Source organism: Drosophila sulfurigaster, chromosome 2L (assembly GCF_023558435.1).
Source record: "Drosophila sulfurigaster albostrigata strain 15112-1811.04 chromosome 2L, ASM2355843v2, whole genome shotgun sequence".
NCBI lineage: Eukaryota > Metazoa > Arthropoda > Insecta > Diptera > Drosophilidae > Drosophila > Drosophila sulfurigaster.
This window is the reverse complement of record NC_084881.1, coordinates 5,783,592-5,808,516: the sequence shown is the minus strand read 5'-3', so window position 1 is coordinate 5,808,516 and position 24,925 is coordinate 5,783,592. Positions and strand designations below refer to the sequence as shown.

The following is a 24,925-nucleotide window of genomic DNA, read 5'->3' as shown; positions in this document are numbered from 1 at the left end:
GTCAGAACCAAGGTTACGCCTTTTCACTTCTCGAACATTTTCAGGCAACATCATAAATTTCCGCACTGCCAGCAAAGGTTTTCGCCGAAATGTGATTCAGGTTGTGATCGGGTTCACCGATTTTAATGGCCTATTTATAGGGAATTGCACTAAAGATTGGTAATAAAACTATACCCATAAAAAAAGAAAACACAAGTTCTATTGAATTTTTTAGTATTTTAAATTTATTACGTTTTTTTCTTTTCCGTTCTTCGTGCTCGATAAATCGATATAAATTTCTATTACCCATATAGTATATGTATATTATTGTGCGCTTGTTGTTCTTTATAAATATGTGTAGGTTTATCTTTTATGGTATATGCTTAAAAATCGCCTAATGCTAGATGTGTAAACTACATTATGTATAATTGTATAGATAAATATCACTATATTTGATTTCGGTTTAAGGTTCTTTTGCTAGATTTGTTAGTTTGCGTGTGTGTAAAAAACTCTTGGGGGAATTTGCATTAAAAACCTCTGCAATCGCTGCTATAAGTCGCATATCTCTTCATATGTATTTGTGTGTGAGTCTTTGAGGTGATCTTAGAACATAATCGTCGCTTTCATTTCTCTATATATACACTGAGTAATCTCGCTCAATTGAGACTCTATATATAATGATTTGGCAGTTTAACAATCCGTTTACAGACTAAATGGGACATCAGCTAACTACGGTTTCACGTTGATGAGGAATTCGAGGGCCATTCGATGAGTTCAATGGACTAGACACGCACTTTGCAAGTGCGCATCGCTAACTTCACTTTTGCCCCTCTCTTTTAGACGTATCGTGTGATCTGTGAATAGAAGTCTGAGAGGCAGGATTGCAGTTGGGCGAAGGTTGGACGTTCGCCCGGCAGTAGAGCCCAGCAGTAGGCCATGATTGTGAATCTACAGAGAGACAGAAGAGAAGAAAGAAATTCCAGATAAGTATTATGAAATAGACTTCCATGCTCCATGTTCCAAGTACTTACAGCTCGTCGGGGCAATTGAAGGGCTGCGCTAGACGGTAACCATCCTTCAGATAGTGCTCCATCTCGAAGGGATCGACCTCGGCATAGGGCTGCTTGGCGGAAGTGCAGAGCTCCCACATGAGCACGCCAAAGGCCCACGAATCGCTGGCCTCGGAAAATTGCTTGTGCTGCAGCGCCTCGAGAGACATCCACTTGATGGGGCGATTTTCACTGTCGCCCAAGCAGTTGTAGTCCGCTGGAAAGAGATCGCGCGAGAGCGAGCTGTCGGAGAGTTTTACGCGCAGCTGATCGTCAATGCTAAGCAGGGGGAAAAAGTAAAAGAAGAGGGAAGAAAAGTAACATAAAGAACTGTTCGTTGTGTATTTTGTGAGGTGCTACTCACATGCAGTTCCTTGTGGCAATGTCCTTGTGCACCACGCCGTGGCTGTGCAGATGATCCAGCGCCATGGACAGCTGAGAGGCCATCATGACTATCTGAATGGTGGTCACAGTGCGAGCACAAGCGGGATCCAAGAGGAATAGCTTCAGATTACGAGTGTTGTTCAGCGCGGGATAGAGAACAAAGGGCGTCGTGTGATCCTCAATGGACACGCCCAGGACGGAGAGTATGCCGGGATGCGAGGCGCCATAGAGTAGCATGCCCTCCTGCAGGAGCAACAGTACTTGCATCTGGCTTGCGTGCTGGGCCACTGTCTTCACCAGCACATCCTGGTTATCGTTGTAGGTGCCGCGATAGACACGCCCAAAGGTTCCCTCCTGCAGCAGGCTCGAGAGGCGTACGCGACAGCGTTCCACGGTCAGTTCAGAGATGCGACGATGCAGCTCCTCTGGCTGCTGTTGCTGCTCCACCGACACAGCCACCTTCCGGGGCAACGATGAGGCATGAACGGGAGCGATCAGTGATGGCGTCATATATGCGGCTGAACCCAGCGAGGATTGGCAAGGAGGTTGAGTATTTAGACGCTGGAAGCTAGACGTGCGCATGGGCTGACCGCCATGCTGATGATGCTGCCGCTTGGCTGCCGCGCCTCGCACACAGTACGCGATCACCAGGAGGACGCAGACAGCACTCATGGCCACAGTCACGCCAACCACGAGCGTGATTAGTCCCGTGGGCGGTGGCAGCACCGTCTCCAGCAACTGAGGATCGTCCTGATCATTGGCCAGCGTCTGCTTGAGGTCATCCTCGTTCTCGTTGAGCAGACAGATCTTCCTGCGGCGAAACACCAAGTGTGTGACATTGTTCAGTGACCGATTCAGTATTACTTCCAAACTGATCGTGATGTCCACCTCGGCAGCACGCACTCCACTGCATCGCAGCGCCACTGACCAGGTCTGAATGTGCGTGGGAATTTCACCAATTCCCGACACATTCAACGCCGGTCGCGGCACCACCTCCTGATCCGATGTCATCACATTCAGACTGTAGGGAAGCGAGCGACCAGCCAACGATTGCCACGTGAAGCTCACGTCCTGGACATTCGCTGGAACTGGGACAATGAAATTCAGAGCGTAATTGTTGATGTGTCCCTCCCTAACATAGTAGACTTCGGCGGAGACACCTGCAAATAGAATTCAAGAAGGGAAATTATTGTAGTCGTAATGCAATTTCAGAAAATTTGTGTTAAGCAATAATTCTTTATTAGATTCTCTGCAATTCTCCCATTTTCTAATTTACAATTTACTTTATCCCATACAGGTACAGGTATTTTCGTGAAAATCTTTTAATTTAATGCAAAAGTCTATTCTTTTGTCCACAGTCGAATGGTAAAGTATAAATATAAATATATAAACTCTTTATAGATAGCTCCTCTCTCTGACTTTCGCATTGCCTGAGGTCAACTTTATAAAATTACAGATGCGAAATTATGATAGATGGAGTTGATCTAAATTTTCATATATTTAATTAAAGTATATAATATAATTCTATTTAATTTCTTAATTGAATGCTAAATAAATCTGCAAGTCTGACTTTTTTACTAACTCTCTCTACGCCCGATTATTATCGCTATTATTATGGTGTATAAAAGCAACCCCTTTATAAGAACCTCCTCTTTTTTCAGTGGGTTTCTTATCGCTCGCAATTATATTAGCTGTGTTTAGCGTTTGACAAGTTTATTAACCTATTCATAACATGGGTAAAAAACACGCGAATCACGCGATTCTCAAAACCGCAAAGAGTAAAAAGCACGTCGAACTTTGTACGTATAATAAAGGAGTTGATATCAATATGAAAAGCATCTACGACACGTGCAGAGTGCAGAGTGCAGAGGCAACTAACACAAAAGCAACAATTTTGTAAGTGGAGCAAACTCATGCACTTTGCATGTAAATTTATCTAGATGGAATTTTCATCAGGCATGTTGAGATTCTTGTTTTTGTTTGTCCATCAACTGTGGCAACGATTTTTGGATTTGGATATTGTATAAATAAACATGGGCGACCGAGTTTAGAGTTTAGGGAATTCCTTGGAACTATTGCTCGAGTTTATCAGTATCAGTTTCTGTATCTGTATCTGAAAATGTATCTGCATCTGCATCTGCATTTCTATCTATATCTGTATGAAGATCTATGTGTAACACAAAACAAGCAACAACTCGTGTCGCCAGGCCACGATTTGGTTTCCAGCAAAAACAAAAACAAAACCAAAAACAAAAAAAAGGTTTAAAAACAAACACAGAAAATGAGCCATGACCATGTCTGAGATTTGTTCTTTCAGATCCGTCTGTCGTCTGCCGTCTGACGGTTATTATTCTCTTCGTTCTTAGTTCTCTTCATGCTCTTGTTGTTCTTTTTCTTCTTCGCGTTACTCTTCTCGTTGTTATTCTTGCATCGAGTTTATTTGCGGTTTGACCCAACCGCCAGCGAGTGGTGGCCAAAATCGAGTTAATGAAGCGACTGCGACTGCGCTGCGATGCGAGACGCTGCCAAAGATGTCTGGCCCTGATTTGAATTGTTATGGATTGTTGTGTTGTTTATGTTAATGATTATGAAATGTGCAGGTAGTTTCCAATCTATGTAGTTCAGCTCATAAGACGCCAACGACCACACACACGCAAACACACTTCAGGCCACGTTAATGGAACTGCTCATAAGCCTATTTCAATATTATTATTATAATGATCTGATGAAACGAAAAATAATAACTCTTCTTTCCACAGAAATTGTATGTTGTTTATAGTGGCATTTCTGTCTTCAGAGATTGCTTCTCTCAGTGATTCTGTGGCATCATAAAACACTTTGATATTAAATTAGTTAAGGCATTAACTTAGAAGGTAGCCAGCAATTTGTCGTATATAATATTTCTTTGTTTTTACTAAACATATTTAGATCATATTATTTCATTTCTATATATACATTTCTTTATATAAAACTACTCACCTTGGGAGTTATTGCTTTCATAAAACAAACACTTCCATTTCGATAATGTGTGTAATTAACTCAAGGAATAAAGAAGGTAGTTTTCTTATAAATCATTCTTGTTTCTTTATCTATATCTTATATGTAAACGATTTTGGTTTGTGTTCCTTGACTTCATCTCTCAACTTGTTTTTGGTACATTTTTGGAAAGTGCCAACTGATAATTTGATAGCTAAACCAACTACCTGCGGATCTGAAAGCCTTCGCTGTGTGGTGCATTCAACTCTTTCGGAACCGCCCGCTGTTGCAACTGCACTCGGAGACAGTTCATAGGAGACAATAGGAAAAAAGCACAGGAAATAATTTACGAAAAATGAAATGCCACAGAGAGAGAGAAAGGGAGAGACAGCACAGAGAGCGAGAGAGAGAAGCGGAGCGCACTTCCTTTGACAACTGGCAATAACAATAAAAATCAGTGAGCATGTAGGTTGACATAGACCAGAACTTTGGGGGCATGCAGCCAGCCAGCCAGCCACCTCACCCCACTCTCCTCTCTCACTTTGTCTGTGCTGTGCTGTCCGTGCCCCCGCGAAGAATGTCTCAACTTGGCGGCGACACAGTCGCGTATAAATTGTGTCAGAGCCATAGACTCATTGGGCCACAGTAGGAGGCGGCAAACGTGGGCAGAGAGCAGAGTAGAGAGGCGAGGGAAGGGCAGACCGAGGGCATGTCGCGTCGCTCTAGCTGTAGGGGCGACTTCCTCTCTCGAATGTGCAACATGTTGCACGTTGTCTAGCTGCGACAAATGCCTCGCTAACGTTTAAAAATAGCGCCCATGACTTAATCAAATGCAACATTCCCCGCTGTCGGCTTTCCCCGCGGGGCAAGTTGGGCAGCCGCACGCTTCCATTGACCCTTTGACTGCGCGAGTTGTGGCATCTATTGAATTGCCACAAGAAGGCGCAACAGGGAGGACGAGCGGTGAAAGCAGAAGACGCAGTTCACAAGCTCATGTGAAAGTTACCGCTTTATTGCACTTTGCAGAGAACGACATTAGACGGCAGAGACGAGAGAGACCCTCCCCAGAAGGGATGAGCTGGAGGCTGGAGGCTCTTTCTCAAGAGGCGCCCAACGAGGCACTCTTGAAGTGGCATCGTCGACGTCGTCGTCGTCGACGTTGCCGTCTACCTTCATGTCACGAGCAAATGTCACTTGCATGTGCCCAGCTCGACGGCTCTTGAACTTTTTTTAACCTTTGTGTGTGCCATGTTCATAACTGGCTGCATGTTTTTATGCATTTGTATACTCTCTGTCCCAGCAGACAGGACTAGACAAAGCGGTACTTGGATATTGTGCAAATCTTAGGCAGCTTAAGTGAATCTATCTATACATAAGTAAAGTCATCTGTATGAGTTTTAAGGTACATTCCTTTAAGCGAACTTTCTATTCAGCATACACATTAATGAACGGCAATGCAATTGATAAATAATTATTCAATTGTAATAATTATAAAAGTAAAGTACACTTTTTAAATAATTTGAATATGCAACGAGTTAGATAACACCCAAAATCCAAAAAAGACTGAAAGGAATTTATCCAGTAAACCTTCTAGTGGCCTCAGTTTTATACCAACTATATACCACATACTTCATCTATAAAATGATTTTTATTGATTGTATTAAATGAGAGAAGAGTGTTTAAGTTGTCGACTTGTTGGTATCAGATGCAACTCCTTGGCTGGGGCGTGCCTCGAGCTTCAGCTGTGGCAGGAGCAGCAAGGCAGGACCCATGGGTGCATGTGAATACGACTACGAGTGCTGGAATGAGTATGAGTACGAGTTGGAGTATCCATATCGTATGTCGAATTTTCAGAGCGTGCAGTCATGATGTTGTCGTTGTCGCTGATGTTATTGTTATTGCAATTGCTGTTGCTGTTGTTGTTGTTGATGTTGATGCAGTATTTTTTTAATAGCTTGCTACCGAACCAAGAGTCGTGACCATTGTTGCTGGCAGCAAGCGGCAACAACACAACATCCAGTGGAGGACTCTAAGGCCAAAGGAGTAAAGTTGCAAGTACATAGACAACTGCCAAGCTGCCAACTCGTTTTAGACACTCAAAAATGTTTTTGGCTCTATGGCTTTTGGCTCTATGGCTTTTGACTCTGACTATAGCTCTAACTCTGACTCTGATTCTGATTGTGGCTGTGGCTTTGGCGCTATTTTCCCATTTTCTTGTAATTAGCGTTGCAGTTCGTGAAGTTTTCTCGATTCGCCTTGCTGATTCCTGAAGCAGAGGTCAAAGTATGAATACTCCCAAAAGCGGAGCCCTTCCCCCCCATCCACTCCCAACTGAATATGTTAACCCGATTCATTTGTCAACTCGGCGAACTAAGCCAGTCAAATACTCAATTTAGACACAACTCCAACTCGAGAGGGAGTTTTGCAAGCACAGTTTCAGACTCAGACTCGAAAAACATTCCCATCTAGCCCTTACTTCATTATCATGCACCACATCAAATTGCAATAGATGATAAATGATGTCCACGCTTCACGCCAAATAAAAAAACGTGAAAGATATCAGAAATTCAGTGTGATCGACTGACAGATATCCATTACAGGTGCGAGAAGCAACTCTAGTTTTATGTACATAACATATCTAAACAGTCTGTGTTTATTACTTGATGGAATATTGTATACTTTGGAAATATAATAAAAGGTATTCATGACTCAGATGTTGATATTGAAAGTGGAGTAAAAGAGGAATTCATTTCATTGTAAAGATTATAACATAAACATATAAAGTTTGCATGCTTATAAAGTCTAGCCAAATGATATACCCTTTACCACATATGTATTTTTAGTGGGTATAACACCTTTTCATCTGCCATCTAATGGCTAATATGTCACTCTGGCTGCAGTTGCTGCATTTTCTGGCCAAATCGAAAAATAAATAAAACAAATGATTCGGTGCCCTTCACAGCAGCTGCTTCTTCCTCGTCTCAGGTTCATTCCCCCACTCCATCTCCTCCTCCAACCCTCCCGGCAGCTTGGCAGGCTAATGTGACTCGGCTTATCACGCACAACAACAATCTCGCTTAAAAGCTTACACAGCCCCGCCTCCAAAACGTCTACCACATGTCAACATTTAACATGTTTTTGAGCTTTGACTCAAAGTATCCGTATCTATTGCTGTAGCTCAAGACGTATCTCTATCTATGGTCTTTGCATCTGTATCTGCGCCTTTTGTATCCACGTAGCTGGATCTGGGCCCCATTGCTGTCTCACGTCGTCGTTATGATAAATGATGCGCCTTTTCTTATTGTTGTTGTTGTTGTTGCTTTTGCCTAATATTTTTCGCTTTGCTTTTACTGTTTTTCTGTGTTTTTCCCGCTCTTAGAGCCGCAGGCGCAACGTTCTCGTTTCTTGTTACTCGTTTACGGATTTGATTGTAACAAATTTGTGCCAGCTAAATTAGCCATGTTTTTAGGGCCAGCCTCTTCAGTTGTTCAGCTGTTCAGTTGTTTGGCAACCATTTGGCACAGATTTGCTTACATTATTTTTTTTTTGTTTTGTGTTTGGTTGTTGCCTTTGTTTGCGCTTTGTTTTCATCTCATCTTTTCGCTGTTTGCCTTTGGGCTCGATGCCTGAAAATTGGCTCAAATTAATCATTCAGATTTTTCGCTTGACGCTTTTGACTAGCTGACAAAAGTTTATGACCAAGTTTGTAATGCTCAAAATCAATAGCAATTAACCTTAATCGCCATCTAGTCTGCTGGTGTTGAGTCCCAAGAGCTGCCAACTGAAGTTTAGAAAACAAATCGACGAATCTTTTCGTTAAGAAATGTGCCAAAAGCTAATTTGATTTTGTGAACAAGATTAATATTGATCAGAGGACTAGAAAACTCATAAAACAAGTTGTGTAAGCAAAGTAGGATTTTACAATTTGCTTCTCTTGTCTGCATTTGAAGCATATTTATGATGAACCAAGGGAAATTATTGTGAACTTTTTAAATATTTCACACAAGATTGAGGACTGCGCAGCTACATACAACAATGCCAATGCAAACGCATGATTTTATTCTTTCACCGAGTATACGTATTCCATTCTCAAGCTGCTTTCAAGTTAGTTTACATGTTGCTGCCGCAAGTTGCCATGGTTTGTTGCATGCCTTGCCTGGCTGGCGAATTCCCACAGTGCATGGCCCAAATAAACATACTCGTACAGCTCAATAAACATAACAACAGCCACAGATACAGATACATTTACAGATGCAGATGCAGATGCATGTGTACATGCATGTGGCTGCCACAGAGAGCAACTTGCAACTTGCAACTGGCAACTTGCTGCTCTTATGCCCCTTTACAGTTGCAGTTGCAGTTGTTACTTACGAGCGGATTCGCTGTTGTCAGCTGCCAAGCCACGGCCCGTCCCGCCCCGCCTTGCTTCATGAGGAATGATGGAAATAAACTCGACAGCGAATGATGCGCACAGTGTAACTCTCGTAGTCAACAATTTGGCTAAAATTGGCACTATTTCAAATCGAAATTTGGGAATGAAGTTATGTAGAATTTGAAATTATTTCTGAATAAAGTAAAGAGCTTTTTTATTTTAAAGTAACTTCAGATAAAGAAAAGATGAAGGAAAGTAAGATGTCCGCTACCTATTTTCAATAAAACCATATTCTACAAATATACCGTAAAAATACTAAACGTGTATATATTGGGTATCGATGTAGGCCTACATTCAAAATATACCAGGCAGTTTATGCCGAAGGCTGTATTTGGTATATCGATAAACTACTGCATTCAAAATATACCATACAGTATATACCAAAGGCTGTATTTGGTATATCGATGAACTACTGCATTCAAAATATACATATAGAATGTCAGCCAACGCCACTAAGCCCAAACCAAAACCAAATTTTCAGGAATCATAAACAATGTAGTTTTTATTGTGTGTGGCTTAAATCGAAACTAGCTTCAAATTTACGTTTTGCATGTTTCAATTTGTGACGTCAGAGGTTGGCGTGGCAAAACTTTAGAAAAAATATATATTGCTTTATCTCTTATAGTCTCTGATATAAAGATATTTGTTTGTATTATTTGATGTCCCGAGTCAACTAGAATAAAAAACATAATGATGCTCCACTGTGCTACATTGAAATTTCATTCATTGCTCTTTGTCACCGTTTTTGTTTAATGTAAATATGATTATTCCTTTTTGCACTGCGTTGTAAGCTACATATATGAATGTGTGAGTGTGTGGTTTGTGTGTAATATACATATACATATATACATACAATATATACATATATACGTATCGTATATGGAATAAAGAGACAGGCAGTAAGGCAAACAATGGAATTTATTTATTATTGACATGCAGCATGCGTGGAGCCTGCCCGACGGGGTTATCAGTTGACAGTAGCAAGTTGCTGCTTCTGTGCAACGGCACTGATAACCACATCCCCCAACCCCAATCCTACCTCCCCATCTGCAGACTGCTCTCTGTGCAATTACAATGGCCAGAGTCAATGGAACAGACGGATGCTTTTTAAGCCTTTGACGTAAACGTTACCATCGACGATTTCGCGTTTATTTGATTTGATTTGTTTTGCATTCGCCGTTGCCCAATCGGTTTATGCGATTTTCATTTATTTAAATGCAGATTGAATACCCTTTACCTTCTACAAAAATATAACTCAAATAGGATTTCACAAAACTCAATTTGTATTTGTCGTTAAAAAACAAATTACAAGCACATTTCGAATGCTAAAGCCGTGATTTTTGGTTTCAAGCAATAGTTTAGTGGGTGAATATTTCAGAACAATCTGATAATAAATTTAATAGTTATTCCGAGTATAAAGTATTTAATGGTTCGGCAGAGCGCATTCAAATAATCGTTCTTGTTTACCTATAGTTTTTATGGCCAGGCCATGCACTGAATCAGTTTAAGCTTCGGCTTAGTCAAGTTTATGGCGGTTTATGGCCAGAATGAGACAGAGATAGAGACAGAGACGTAGACAGTCACAACCCACACTGCAATGGAAAACGACCCTCGCCTCATTACAAAATGAGAATCTCCAATCACACACATGCTTGTAATATAAGACTCGAAAATAATGACTCTTTATGACCTGTCAAATGCCCATCAAATTGTAATCGATAACGCCGACGAGGCCACAATATGATCGGTTAGCATTATCAATGGATTGAACATCAAATCGTGGAGATTTCAATGGCGATGGGACAAATCTCCATAAGTCACGTTTCGGTTGACCAAACGAAAACAAAAACAAAGCTCAAGCCGATAACGACTGTCGCATCGATGATCGCAAGTCAAGGTGGTAAGAGAGACGTCTATTAGAATTAATTACTAAACTTAACCGGATGTGTGAGATTTGTGCCAGAAATACAAAGATTAATGAATGAGAGTGCGAGATTATTGTGAATCCTAAGTAATATTTAGAATCAGGTAAGAATAGTAAAAACGGTGCAAGATCATAAAACATAATAAGGTGACTACAAAACAAAAAGTCTGTTAATAGTCTCACGTAGTAAGGCGAGACATGCTTATAGAGTGTCACGAGATCCTCATCGTAAATTGGCTGTTGGTAGCACTCGTATTGGCCATATAGCTTCATTAGTTAATGGCCACTTCATTACAGAAGCTCACAGCTGCGCCCAGAGAAGAAGTACAAGTAGAGATTGCAGACAAACCAGGCAACAGGCAGCAAGCGACCAATTAAAATATAGATCATGCCACAAGAGCAACAAAACAACGGCTTCTCTGCTGTTGCTGCTGATCTGCTGATCATATCGTGGGCACTGCACAAACCGTTAACACAACTTTGGCCCCCAGAGATCGGTTGGCAGTTCGTGGAAGGCATTTAGCACGACAAGCATAAGTAGAAGGAGATGGAGAAGGAGAAGCAGAAGCAGAGGGCGAGAGGGAGAGGAAGAGCGAAGGAGAAAAAAGAAGCTGTTTGCGCTGGCAAGGCAACACGAGTATCAGCTAAAATGATCTCGGCGAGCAGCGCGAAGAACAAGCCATAAACCCGAGACGATAATATTGTATGCTTGCATGCTTGTTATGGCCAAACGGCAGATTATGAAGACGATACACAGAGAAGATACACAGATACTCGTAAAGGCAGCGTGCCAAAGCTAGGTGCTAAATGTGGTAGCAGAAGCAGATCGTCGTTGTGTATCTTTCAGATACTTTTTGCTTGTTTGCCATCTCTGCGGCTCAGTCGCGGTTCACTTTAAACTGCTCGAAACGAACAGAAAAGGTTTCAATATTTATGCAAATCGTATTTATAGAAATTGGAAATTGGCCAGCGACACAACGAAGAACAAGAAAGAAAAGAAGACGCTGAATACTCTAGCCATATTTCAAGCCTCATTCAAGCTGTTTGGGGGGCCTGAGCTTAATTTATTTCACACAGTTGGTGGCGAATTTAACACATTCGACTCGTTGTTGTTGTTGTTGTCGTTCTGCTTTGTGCTGTTATTTAGCAGCTGCGCCAATCGATCACTATTTAAGCTGAGATACAGGCGTTGCTCGGTGGGCGTGTCAGATTTCGCACCACCACCAGAAAACCAAGCAAGTGCAAACAGGAGAGAGCGAGAGAGCTCAAGAACTTCTGGGAGAGAGCAACGTATGTTAAAAGCTGAATGCTTTTGAGAGCTTTTAAGCAGGAGATTCTCTATCCCTTTGTCAAAGAAAGAGGCAGAAACGTAAAGCTCCAGCGATGAACTTTTCAACTTTTTTGAATTCAACTTCTCATTAACAGGCAGCAAATGAGCAATAAAATTAAAGCCAAGCACACAAAGTTTAACAGCGCAGAATGGGCCCATAAAAATAATCATTTGAAATAGACAAAAGGAAAATTCCAAAGCGTTAAAGTCATAAAAAGCTGTCAAAAGAAAAACACTAACGAAAACTACGAAAATTGTACAAAATAAAATGGCATTAAAATTCAATTTAAATAATAAAATATCCAAAGCGTGTCACAGCAGCAAAAGGCTCATAAAATTAAAGAAGCAAATGGGAAAATTTAAGAAAATCAAATGAAATATTTAACAAGTGACAGCAACGATCGATCGTGTTGGCCCTGCCCAATATCCCCGGCTACTTTTCTACATACACACATATCGTATTTATCATATAACAGACATATGACTAAGGCCTTTTAAAATGAAACCCCAAAAGGCGGCAGACGGAGGAATGACTCCCCGTTGGGATGAGTTGTTGGTGCTGCTCTCCCGTTGCTCCTATAAAAATGCAATGCAAATAAAAATTTATTCAAGCCTCGGATAAATTTCAACTTGAATATGAATGCGACCACGGAATGGTCCGCAGTCAACCCCTTTTGCCAAAAGTCACACAAATCAAATGCAAATTATGCTGCCTAATTGATTTATAGCCTAGCGCATTTCTTTATTGCACGCATATATCAAAAAATAAAAAAGCAAAGCATGAGCACGACAAAGAGCTGAGAGAGAGATAAGGAAGAGAGTGAGTTAGACAGTGTTGAAAACTTTTCAACTTAGTCTTAATTAGTCGCTGTGTTTTTAACAAACTGCGGAGCGTCGTTGTAAATGAGCAAAGTCGGAATGCGTTTAAATCGCCCACAGTTCCCGTTCACCACTCTTTCACATAGAATCGTTGCTCCCACAGTCCAAATCCAAATCCACATCCAAATCCGAATCGGAATCCAAATCCAAACATACGATATTTTGCATATTTGATTTCACGCCCCAAAATTGAAAATGCATACGCAAATTATGCGCATCGTCGTTGGCGGTAACAAAATAAAAGAGCAAGAGAGAAGACAGATTGAAAAAGAAAAAAGAATTCAGCTCCCACACATGGCAATGGTGAAAAAACTTCTATCTAAACTTAACAAGCAGGCAACATGCCAAAACAAAAACAACTGCTACAGCAAATAAAATCACTTGCAGTGGGCGGCACAAGTTTTCGACTTGCCAAAAATGCGAATGCCAAGCTGCAGGCGTTGCATAGATGTCGCAGTTGCGGAAAATTTATATACACCCATGAGAATTTCAGCATATTCTATGCTGGATAAATATCATAAACGTTGTTACTTTTCTACTTTGAAAATAGACATACATAAAATTCAATTATTTTTATTTGCTAACAAATGCTTTATTCGCTATTCTATAAAATCAGTTGAAAAATTCTCCAACATGTGTATATCCTTTGGCGCCCACTGTGCGCAGTTGCACCCCCACTAACAACAACAAAAACTCAAAGGCTCTCACGCACACACACATTCGAACACAGACGCACAGCTGACGACATTGCCTGCTTTGTTGGCTCTTGTTGCCCTCTCCCGGCTATGCCTTGCTCTCTCTGGCAGCCTCTCTTGCTCTTGTCTTTTTTTTTTACCCTCTCCACCGCTCCACGTCTTACGGTTCTGCGGCTGCTCCAAGTCACGTTTCGCCTTTGCCTTTGCTTTTGCCTGTTCCATAGTCGATGCAGTTGTTCTTGGTGTTTGTTGCTCTTGTCGTTCTTGTTGTTGTTGCTGTTGCCTGTGCGTTGTCATCTCGTTTGCGTGTCTCTTGTGTGTGTGTGTTTTTTTTTGGGTAGAGGAATTTCAATTCCAAGAAATATTCAAAAATATTCCCTGGCAGTGAAATAAATTTAATGCTGCTTGTAAATTTGTTGTTGTTTTTGTTGTTGCTGCTGCTTCTTTTTACGAAGCGTAAAATTTCTTAACGAAGCAACTGAAAGTTATGTACATAGAAGAAGAAGAAGAAGCAGCAACAGTATTGTTGTTGCTGCTTTTGCTTGTTGTTTGTTTATTTGTTTAACTGTTTAACAACACCTGCGGCATCAGCAGCATGCATGAAAGAGAGAGCGAGATACCGAATCTGGGTGAGGAGTGGAGCAAAGAGTGAGAGAGCGAGAGCGTCTAAAATTAAGCCAAAGCAAACAAATCTACATATTTTGAAAAGCATTTCAATTTTCAATGGAAGCAAAATTGTAAATTTTATATGGTAAATTGTAAATTGAAGCTGCCACATAATTGGTTGACACAAATGGAACGTCGCTAATTGCTCAATTGCTTTGCATTGTTGTTGTTTATAGTAGGTAGAGAAATCAATAACAAAGGGCGCGACTTATCGGGAAAATGTTTTGATTGAGCTATGCTGTAGGGGGAGAGGGAGAAAAGAAAACTTACCAAGCAAACGCATCACTTCTTCAGGATTCAGAAACACATTTAAATGGGCTGCGACGCCGCTGCCGTCACGTAGTAGCAGCGCAGTCAGCGTCAGCAATGCGAGAAACATTTTTTTGCTATTATTGAACATGTTTTTTGCTTTTTGACAGCCTGCTGTTGGCATTTTCATTCAACAATTGTATTTTTTTCCTAGTTTTTGCACATTTATGAGCACACACAGAAATTCGTAAACAAGCGAAGCAACGAATACAAAAGCAAAGCACACGCGCAGAGAAAACAGTGAAGAGCGCAGCGCAGAATAACAGTCGCGTCGCTTGGTTTAGCGAAAAGCGATAATTTGTTAACACACGAGTCGATTAAACATTTTTTCACTTATCACAAATGATTTATTTTATATCTTAGAAAATTTTACACGCGTTTTTTGTACGTTTTCTCGTTTTTTTGGTTTTATTTTTACGCATACACCGGCCGCAACAACCACACGCTTCAACAGAAAATTCATGAATAACAGGCCTGTTAACGCAAAATGTTTTAGGTAACAGCGAGTCGGCGTGAAAATGTTAGCACTCTGTTCGATGAGTCTTGAAACAGCTGATTTGCTTGGCGCGCCGCTTTTAAACAGAGTGTTCGCACAAATAACAGTAAAGGTAACACATTTTTAATTTGCTTAAAGTAACATATTATTAAGAAATTTCAACTACGCTGTCATACAGTTAGCTTAATACAGAAAAATATTTTTAAATGCTAAAGGAAACGACACCACTCTCTTAAGTTCAACAGCACTGTCGTTCTCCAGCTGTTAACAGTATTTACGAGAAAACAGCAGCTGGGCAATACATGCGCCATCTGGTGTGTGTTTTGCGCAAATAAATGTTAAGGCCACAAACCAAATACGTTGTAGCGTAGAATAGTTTCTGCTGGTAGGGGGAATCGAAGAATTGTGGATTGTGGAATCTATAAAGACTATCCTATCGATAGGAGAAATTTGATTAAAATCAACAAAACATATCTGGGAAAAATATGAATCATAAACACTATTTATTAAATTTAAATAATTTAATACAGTATTATCGGAATAATAGTTTAATTCAAAATCCTTTAGGTAAATAATTAGGAAACAATATTTGGAAGGGAAAATATGTAGGAAGACGATATCAAGGCAATCGTTTTTATTGTATTATTTTTAGTGCTGTATTCGCGTATTAAATTTAAACTGGATGCCAAGCTCAAACTAACTGAATAGATGATGCTATTTTAACCGCAAACAGATCGATTTAAAATTAAATAGAATAATTTGTAAACCATGTTATATGGTGTTGGCTATTTTACATCGAAAGAACATCGAAAGTTCTAAGGAGCTTAAAGAACTCACACAGCTGATCAAGTTTGCCGCTTATCGCGTCTCTTGTGATGATATAAACTTCCGCTGAAAATTTCCCTCGACTTTTAGTTATAAGAATTATTAACAAGTGAATTCCAGACCAATATCGTAAAAAGTTATAAGTTTTCAACAATTGCAAATGCGGAGAAGCAGAGTTCAGAGACTTGTAACAGTTTGTTTTTGACATCAGAAACTGCTTTTGATGACACTATTGATATAAACAAATATTGACTTGACCAATTGCAACCTACTTCGAATCGATATCCTCTCATTGTAGAATGATAAGATGAGATATTATAAAAATCTAGACATGAAAGTGTATTTATTGGCTTTATTCTTGCAAATTAATATACCTTACTTTATTAAAAAGTGATCATGGAAGTGCAGATCGAGAAAGAGAGAGAAAGGGGAGAGACTGAGAGTGACGTAAAGAAATAGACAAGTATTCAACATATTTGCACATTTACTATAACATATAGTATGTGCGTACTACTTATCACTTATCAGTTTTGATGTAGGAAGTGAGAGAGTGAGAGATAGAGAGCGAGTTAGAAGAGTTCCCGGCGCACATTTCGCATGTAAACAAAACCTTGTAGCAGCGACCAAAAACTGATTAGGAAACAGTTCTAGAGCAACACGACACTCACGTTGTTGGCTTATCGGAGCAAGCGTTGGGCTGCGAGTGATAAGCCAACTGCTCGAATACTAGTTGTAGTGCAGTTTGTTGGCAATGCTGAGAATGCTGACAATGCCAGGCAGCTGGCAGCGCTTGGGAGGCCGCTTGGGGCAGATCTGCCTTGGAGTTGGACTGCTGTTGCAACTGGCGGCCGCGATGCGTTGCAAGGTGCCCTACGAAAAGGTGCAACAGAATTATTGTTACTACATTGCAGACGAAGATCCCTTGGTGAGTATTCGAGGCATGTGCGAACCAGATTTAATTGCAACTGACACGTGGCAACTCTTGCCTGCAGCCAAGTTCGTTTAGCAACTTTTGCTACCAGGACAAGCGCACGTCACGCGTGTGCCTCGAGAGCGAGGACGAGATGCACGTCTTGGCCAATTATCTATACGAGAGCGGCTTCCAGAACGGCACGCAATTCTGGAGCGCCGGACATCGTTGGCCCGGCGATTTGCAGTTCTATTGGAATTACTTTGGACGCGCCCGAGCCATTAACTACACCAACTGGCTGGAGGATGAGCCGACGCCCCGCATGGGACTCAACTGCATGCTGCTCACGCTGCAGTCCGGGCAGCTCTACATGAGCAGCGCCTCCTGCCACGCCCACGCAGTCGACATATGCGAGCAGCTGCTCGTCAACGAGCCTACAGTGATGCACTGAAAGCCCAGCGGAGATCAGACTGCTCAGATACCCACCAGTTGTTGAAGTTGCTCAAGCTACTCTCAGATGTTGCGGCAACATGTTGCTGCAGCATGTTGCCATCGAAGTCTTATCGCCTTATATAAACCTAAACTCTCGCGGAATATAATAATAACAAGTGCGCGTCTTATCTGTTAATGTTGAATCACTCTGTCTACAGTTTAAAATGAAATATGAAAGCTACAGTGTGCCTGGCAGTGAGATACACGCTACCCATTTTAAATAAAAGCCTAACATTGCGGTATTCATTTTATAAAATGTATGTTTATGGCCGCGGCTCCATACAAGCCCAACCACAGTGCTATGGGTAGCGAGCAATAGTAATAGTAATAGTAATAGTAGTAATAGTAATAGATAACAATATCGTAGCCAACAATATCAGCCCCAGTATCAACGGAACTCAGATACTTATACTTGACAATATCACTTACAATATAACTGTAAGTACGTGATTAAAAATATTAGGGAAATGAGTAGTATTTGTAATTTGTTATTTGATCATCACTTTATTGCCATGCACTCATAACAAAGAACATTTGAAGAATATTGATCATGGACTTTATTTATATTCTACTTTACAATTGAACAAGGAATTTTTTGGTATCCTTCAATAGTGTATCAAAATTTTGCAATTTCCCCTGGCTTATATACTCGTACAAACAAATAACAAAATACATATGTATATATAATAACAAAAAAACAAGATTATCAGAGTGTTGCAAATGGACTCTACTCGATGATAAGTGTTGAGTTCATTTTATATTGCAGTTCAGTTGAATTACAGTCCGAGGCAGACAAAGTCGCACTTGTGTGCAAATTAAAATGAATCGCAAAAAGATTGTTGGCTGCTTAACCCTTCTATTATGTGGATTACAAATATGCAATTCCTTTAGCTATGAGAAGGTGGGCGAAGGTTATTATTTCATAGGCATTGGTCAAACTGTAAGTAAACAAATGCAGTTCAATAAACCAAAATTCACCAAGTCCAAAGAAATTTGTTCTTAAGTTAAACACAAAACCTTATCTCATTACATTAATAAATGTTATTTGTTAATTAATGTTTTTTGTTTAATTTTCATATGTTGAAATTTTTGGTCAAAGTTGAACGCACTGACTCGAACCTCATATAGTATGACTGATTAGTAAATTCAATCAAATCCAATTTAGGATGAAAACATTTTCGATTACTTCGATGCGCGCAGAAGTTGTTGGCAAAACGATGGAGAATTGGTCTCTGTGGAGACGGCCGAGGAAATGATGCTCTTGCAGATCTACGTATCGTCGAAAGGGTATCCGAATGGTAGTATCTTTTCCACATCGGGTCACAGTTACAATAGCGAGTATCCCTTCAAATGGCATGCTCTGGGTGAGAGTTTAACCTATAAAAAGTGGCTGGCAGGCGATGCGCCTCCTCTCGATTGTAATTTGAGTCTACAACTGATAGATTCGGAATTATATATGATCCGAACGTGGGGCTATAATAAATACTATATATGTGAAAAGACAACCTTTTGGGATTATACGCAGGCCTGTTTTCGTCAGTCCGGAACGATTATTATTAGTATGTCAATATTCTTTCTTCTACTGTTTATATTAACGAAACTTATAATGAAAATTATAATGATCTCACATTATCGTGCGCAATATCATAAGTTAAAAGCCAGCGAGAAAAGTAATGTGGATATTGCTTAGATTCTCAAGTAGAAATTCTCTTGTCTAATCACATTACAAAATTATTGTCTCATTTTTAATTTCTTTTTTAATCAGTAAAAAGTAGTTTCGCTTGAGGAACGAAATGAAATCAAATTTAAGATTGATGGTAAACTTGAACCAAATCTGCTCAATAATAGTATAAATGCATTAATATTGATATTAACATATTATATTACAAAACAGTGATATTTACATTAATATTATATATTTTCATCAGTTTTCGTGAAAGAAAATCAGCCACTGCTATTTCAGTGTGCAGACAAAACGTTGTGAACATGCGCAAAACTACGAAAACAGAATAAAGAACGAATATAAACAAAATAAATATTATGTTATTATTAATATTATTGTTATTGTTATTGCTCATTAACATAGCTTACTCACTAAAGAGTATACAATTTATTACTTATGATCCAAACATTATTGTAAAAGTCTAACCAATAAACATAATTAGTTTTGTAATATTTGCAAACAAATGAATCGAGTACAATTCCATTGAAAGTCATATCACAGTTTGTATGCAACGTTTGCCCGGTTTTAAATTACACTCTCAAACTGATTCGAGTTCTATAAAAGCGATGAAACTGCTTAATTGCAGTTTTAGTGTTGTGTTCAAGTCGAAGATGGGAAAGTCCTGCGAGACTATGTTGCTAGCCCTTTTACTTCTGGCCAGCTATGCCATCATCTATATGCATTTCTGGAAACGTAAGTTCAATGCGTATATCCAAGAATTAGGCATTGCTCTAATTTGATACACTTGGAATTAGCTCGTTGCATTAAACCCTTTGTTGAGATTGGAAGTAGCTGCTACTTTTTCTCTACCAACAAGGCAGTAGGTATGTCTACGATTTACCCGAACTAAATCATTTATATTGTCTCCCAACTCACAGCCCACCTATGAGTACTATAAGGTGTCTTACAAGGGTCGCATATATAGTGTGCCAGCCATGGTGAGTCTTGTCAGTAGCTCGATGTATTTCTAATTGGATTCTAATCTGATTCATAGCTTGACTGGTTGCACGCGGGATTCGCATGCGAGGCAATAGATTCCAATGCCCGATTGGTGAGCATCGAATCCGCTGAGGTGATGCGCAACCTGGCCAACTTTATGCTCCACTCTGCCCATGCCAACACTCATCCGCACTTCTGGAGTGGCGGACATCGTGGTAATCTGGCTGCCAAGGTATTCGACCATCTCAGCATGAAGAACTTTTACTGGCACAACGAACTCCATCCCATGAACTACACCAACTTTCTTCAGCATGATCCAGATGGCGGAAGCAAACGTTACCCGAATGGATACTGTGTTTACCTCGACTTCTTGAAATCCGATCTGGTTATGCGATCAGCTAATTGTAAACATCAAATGGCCTTTGTCTGCGAGTTGCCCTGGCAACGATGAATCTTTTATAGAAACAAAGAGAACGCAATAGAACGCTTTCATAGAAATGATTAATATAATTATAGAATATAAACATCGTGATGATACTTAGCAAGGGTATCAGCTTTCTAAGAATCTAGAATAGGCTCGATTGAAAAATAGATTAGATTTTACTAAAACTAAAAATCAGCAATAGTTACTCAAGAATTCAGATTCATCGATTTCTAAATTGAATCATTTAATATGTTTACGAGCGTTGATATTTATATTTCTGGCCTAATAATGAAAATGCGAATATTTATAAAAAAAAAAGTATTTATTGTTTTTCACAGTATTCTCCAGCAAGATTTATACACTTTTGAATGCGCTCAAACCAATTGTCGAAGCATTCCAAAACATGGTTTTTGAACGCTTCAACAGCATCTTCTGACATCAAAAATCGATGACCACGCCTTTTTTCCTTGATGTGCGGGAAAAAAAAGATGTCATTGAGTGCCAAGTCAGGGCTGTATGGCGGATGACCCATAAATTCCATTTTTTTACCGGAAAAAAGCGCGGGTTTGAGCTGGTGTGTGAGTGTTCGCGTTATCATGGTGCAGAATGATCCATCTTTTCTTGTTCGTTTTTCGAATTTCTACAAGGACTTCATGGTAACAAATTGTGGTGTACCACTCAGAATTGACCGTCCAAAATTGCTCAAGCGAAACAGTCGCCACATGACCAGTTTTACCGAAGAAACAGGCGACCATTTGCTGAATAGTGCTTCCTCCACGAACAAGGTTCGTTGGATTTGGCTCGTCTTCAAAGACTCATACGGTCGATTGCTGTTTTGTTTTGGGCTCATAACCATAGATTCATGATTCGTCACCTGTGACGATCTTATAAATGTCTTTTGAAGCACAGGGAATGTATTTTTTCAAAATTTCTTGAACCAATCCACACAAGCCTTTTTTTGAGCAATTGTTAAATTGTGTGGGATCCAACGAGAACAATCCTTTTTTAAGACCAGGTGTTTATGCAATATCGAATGTATTCTGGTGGCAGAAATGTCCAAGGATGTCTCTATCTCACGATATGTCACATGACGATCCTGCATTATCAGTTCACGCACGGCATTAATGTTTCCTGGCACAACATCAGCCACTATAGAATTCACTAAACCAGTTTTTCATAGGACTATAGGATGGCGCTTCATCGCCATACAAAGATTTAAGTCCATCGATACACTTTTGTCGTGATAATCCACGTCGAAAGTTGTGTAAAATTATTGCTCTAAAGTCTTCACGAGTTAATTCCATTTTTTTGCCAAGGTAAGTTTTTGATTAATCGTTTATCGATATCAAACATGGTCGCTCATGAAAAAGTTGTATGGAACTTTTATCGATAAAAGTCCAAACTTTTTTTTAGAAAATAGCCAATTGGTCATAATATGGCTAGAAGTGACCTAGGCCAGAAACTTAAACAGCAACCCTCGTAATCCAAACTCCCTTACAAATATTTTGATTTAAGTTGATTAACTGCTTGAAGTTCTCCAAAAGCTATATACATTCATACATTCAGATATTCAGATCTTAGCGTTGGTATATTGCATTAATAGTGTTTATATAGATTTTCGTATTGTAATGTTTATATCATAAAATGTACAAGGCGTTAAATTTATAAACAATTTCCGCCCGCTAATATTATAGTTTCGATTCTGTTTGTAATTGTTACCCCAACTGTTACCTTTGCTTACGAGATAAGATAATAAAGTAATATATTTATGAAAATGGTTTATGGACTTATACACTCTACCCATATGGAGGAGGGTATTATAACTTTGTACTTGCAGGAAATGTATCGACCCCATATAGTATATAAATTCTTTATCAGTCGAAGCTATGTATCCATGTCAGACAGACAGAAGTCTGTCCATTTCTCCGTATGAAATACTGGATCTCAGAGACTATACAAGATAAATCTATAAATCAGCAACACTTGTAATGCTTGCACACAGATCAAATTTGTTTCAAATTTTTGTCACGCCTACTTACGCCACAACAAATCGAATAATAATCGAATAACAAGTGTAATCTTGAAGCCCACATTTTCAGTACAGACAATGATAACTACACTATCAGATACAAGTTATTGAAGTTATTTGAAGAACACTTCTGTATGGCAAAACGAATGTACTGTAATTGTGTCGTAGGTACTTTGACTGACAATTTCAGGTATATCGATATACCGAAGATAGCGTTTTTTTTTATATATATTTTTACAAAGTGGTTTTAGTGAAATTGGATAGAAGGTATCAAGTCAAGTCAAGTACACACGATTTAACCTTTCTTAATTGTTAAAGATATTTTGAAAATTTCCTGTGACAATTTACTACGATTAAATGATATGCTCATGCTAGAAATAATGAATTGGTTCGCTAAAATTTCTTCAAGAAAAACCTGGCCCACTCTGAGAATTCCATATTCGAGAGGTAGAAGAGGTCTTTACTTTCAATTTTATTTAAAATTCTTATTATAATAAGATGTACAATACAATTATGGCTTAATTTTTATTTTATTTTAAAAATCGTTTAAAACCGTTACAATATTATCGTGCTTTTTGACTGGGACGATATATCTTTTCTTCATAGATTTTGTACACAATACAGCCAATGTAAGCAGCAAATTAACGGCTACCATTCCAATTATAACAGTAAGGAGATATAACTCGTATTGCGGACATTGTAGCGGTTGTTGAGGAACATTACGCTCGTTATATTTTGGAATATTAATTATTGTTTGGGCGGGTTTCGACGAGGTATCACCCATTGTTGAAAAGGGAAATTTCCTTTAAGCTAAGAAAGTTGTCTGATCGGTGCTCGATTGTTGTCCAATGGAATTCCTGCTGTATAGTCTGATTGGTTTCTGCACAAAAGATAGGTTTTAGTTATCACCTTTGTCTGAGTTCGTGGCTAGACAGCTTTATCGCACCTGTATTACGTATGGTGTTAAACGATGTTTTCTATTGAGTCCAGGAAGGCAATCACTTTTCAAGTTTGCAGTTGGATTATAACAAAATGGACCAGAAATATGTGCTGTACTCTTTGGATACCACTTTAATTGTGTAGTCCGCGAACAATATTATCCACTCTTTAAATGCTATATTCTATAGATTTAGAAAATACATAAGCACTTAGTTGGATGAAGGTCCGTTTAGATAAAATACATAAAAATACATTCATACTGTATATAGAAAAGGCGATTTTTGGGTCTGTATTTATACCCGCTACCCATAGGGTAGAAGGGTATTATAACTTTGTGCCGGCAGGAAATGTATGTAACAGGTAGAAGGAGGCATCTCCGACCCTAGAAAATATATATACTGTATACTCTTGATCAGCGTCAACAGCCGAGACGGTCTAGCCATGTCCGTCTGTCTGTCTGTGTGTCTGTCCGTCTGTGTGTCTGTCCGTCTGTCCGTATGAACACCTAGATCTCAGAGACTATAAGAGATAGAGCTATAATTTCTTTTCGACAGCATGTGTTATGTTTGCACGCAGATCAAGTTTGTTTCAAATTTTTGTCACGCCCACTTCCGCCCCCGCAAATAAAAAAAAACGAATAACAAGCGTAATTTTAAAGCTAGAGTTGCGAATTTGGTACATACAATAAATACTATAGTAGTTATGATTCCTGAAAATTTGGTTGCGATCAGATAAAAATTGTGGAAGTTATTAAAGAAATACTTTTGTATGGGCAAAAACGCCTACTTACTAGGGGTCTGAGTTGCTTTGGCCGACAATCTGGTACATTGTGCCGTCTATGGTATATCTGTATTGATATACCAAACATACCATTTGGTATATTTTAGTATTTTCGGTATATTTTGAAAATAATACCGCATTATTTTGCCCCTATTAAAAATGGGTAGCGGGTATCTCACAGTCGAGCACACTCGACTGTAACTTTCTTACTTGTTTTATTTTAATGCGATTGCATTATATATTTGGCGGTATTAGTCACATTAAAAAAGGGAATACCACATTGGTATTTTAATTTTATTTAAATCATTCCATGTTAATCTTCTCATATGTAGAATTGTGCTGTGAGTAATAATAATATTTTGCTATAAATATTATCAGAGTTGCTTTCTTATTCATTCGCAATGGTGACAAATCTATTTGTGTCAGTCAGAATATATGTATATGTTTACGAAAACGTGCGGAATATGCCTAAGGAAATTCCAAAAGAATCGTGACAGCTGCATTTTTAAAGGACATTTTCATTCTTTGTTGGGGACCAAAATCACTTACACGCTCATCAATATGCAAGTCCAATCTAAGGGGGACAATGGGGTAAGAAAAATAAAATAGCTGCCGGCCATATTATATTTGAAGAAGAGAAGAGGGGCAAAAACCAAAGTTAAATCAGCTCCAGTAACATAAATCCCCAAAATGTCACAAGTGGCTATACTTATAAATTCTTAATTATAAAACATTTTCATCACAC

General features: G+C 39.3%; 4 protein-coding genes across 4 annotated transcripts; 3 read left to right on the top strand and 1 right to left on the bottom strand.

The window, feature by feature from the left end:
* Window positions 1-201: 201 nt before the first annotated feature.
* Window positions 202-15,095, bottom strand: LOC133839074 (tyrosine-protein kinase Dnt). Its single transcript, XM_062270406.1, has 4 exons — window positions 14,585-15,095; window positions 1,393-2,572; window positions 1,011-1,307; window positions 202-927 (listed from the first exon to the last, which is right to left on the bottom strand). The coding sequence occupies exons 1-4, from the start codon at window positions 14,751-14,753 to the stop codon at window positions 816-818; spliced, it is 1,758 nt and encodes a 585-aa protein (XP_062126390.1). The 5' UTR covers window positions 14,754-15,095; the 3' UTR covers window positions 202-815.
* Window positions 15,096-16,577: 1,482 nt separating this feature from the next.
* On the top strand, window positions 16,578-17,593 carry LOC133839083 (uncharacterized). Its single transcript, XM_062270415.1, has 2 exons — window positions 16,578-16,869; window positions 16,937-17,593. Exons 1-2 carry the CDS (start codon window positions 16,696-16,698, stop codon window positions 17,303-17,305), a joined length of 543 nt encoding a protein of 180 aa, XP_062126399.1. The 5' UTR covers window positions 16,578-16,695; the 3' UTR covers window positions 17,306-17,593.
* A 521-nt stretch (window positions 17,594-18,114) lies between these two features.
* Window positions 18,115-19,084, top strand: LOC133840415 (uncharacterized). Its single transcript, XM_062272225.1, has 2 exons — window positions 18,115-18,286; window positions 18,512-19,084. The coding sequence occupies exons 1-2, from the start codon at window positions 18,167-18,169 to the stop codon at window positions 19,034-19,036; spliced, it is 645 nt and encodes a 214-aa protein (XP_062128209.1). The 5' UTR covers window positions 18,115-18,166; the 3' UTR covers window positions 19,037-19,084.
* Window positions 19,085-19,417: 333 nt separating this feature from the next.
* Window positions 19,418-20,691, top strand: LOC133850276 (uncharacterized). Its single transcript, XM_062286325.1, has 4 exons — window positions 19,418-19,762; window positions 19,825-19,889; window positions 19,948-20,007; window positions 20,064-20,691. The coding sequence occupies exons 1-4, from the start codon at window positions 19,576-19,578 to the stop codon at window positions 20,457-20,459; spliced, it is 708 nt and encodes a 235-aa protein (XP_062142309.1). The 5' UTR covers window positions 19,418-19,575; the 3' UTR covers window positions 20,460-20,691.
* The last annotated feature ends 4,234 nt before the right edge of the window (window positions 20,692-24,925 follow it).

Bases quoted from the DNA above. Each gene is read 5' to 3' on its own strand.
- LOC133839083 (XM_062270415.1), top strand. From the start codon at position 16,696: ATGCTGAGAATGCTGACAATGCCAGGCAGCTGGCAGCGCTTGGGAGGC. The intron at 16,870-16,936 runs GTGAGTATTCGA...TCTTGCCTGCAG, and splicing joins TTGCAGACGAAGATCCCTTG to CCAAGTTCGTTTAGCAACTT.
- LOC133840415 (XM_062272225.1), top strand. From the start codon at position 18,167: ATGAATCGCAAAAAGATTGTTGGCTGCTTAACCCTTCTATTATGTGGA. The intron at 18,287-18,511 runs GTAAGTAAACAA...AATCCAATTTAG, and splicing joins TCATAGGCATTGGTCAAACT to GATGAAAACATTTTCGATTA.
- LOC133839074 (XM_062270406.1), bottom strand. From the start codon at position 14,753: ATGAAAATGCCAACAGCAGGCTGTCAAAAAGCAAAAAACATGTTCAAT. The intron at 2,573-14,584 runs GTAAGTTTTCTT...TTCTATTTGCAG, and splicing joins AGAAGTGATGCGTTTGCTTG to GTGTCTCCGCCGAAGTCTAC. The intron at 1,308-1,392 runs GTGAGTAGCACC...CCCCCTGCTTAG, and splicing joins ATTGCCACAAGGAACTGCAT to CATTGACGATCAGCTGCGCG.
- LOC133850276 (XM_062286325.1), top strand. From the start codon at position 19,576: ATGCAACGTTTGCCCGGTTTTAAATTACACTCTCAAACTGATTCGAGT. The intron at 19,890-19,947 runs GTAGGTATGTCT...CCCAACTCACAG, and splicing joins TTTTCTCTACCAACAAGGCA to CCCACCTATGAGTACTATAA. The intron at 20,008-20,063 runs GTGAGTCTTGTC...TCTGATTCATAG, and splicing joins TATATAGTGTGCCAGCCATG to CTTGACTGGTTGCACGCGGG.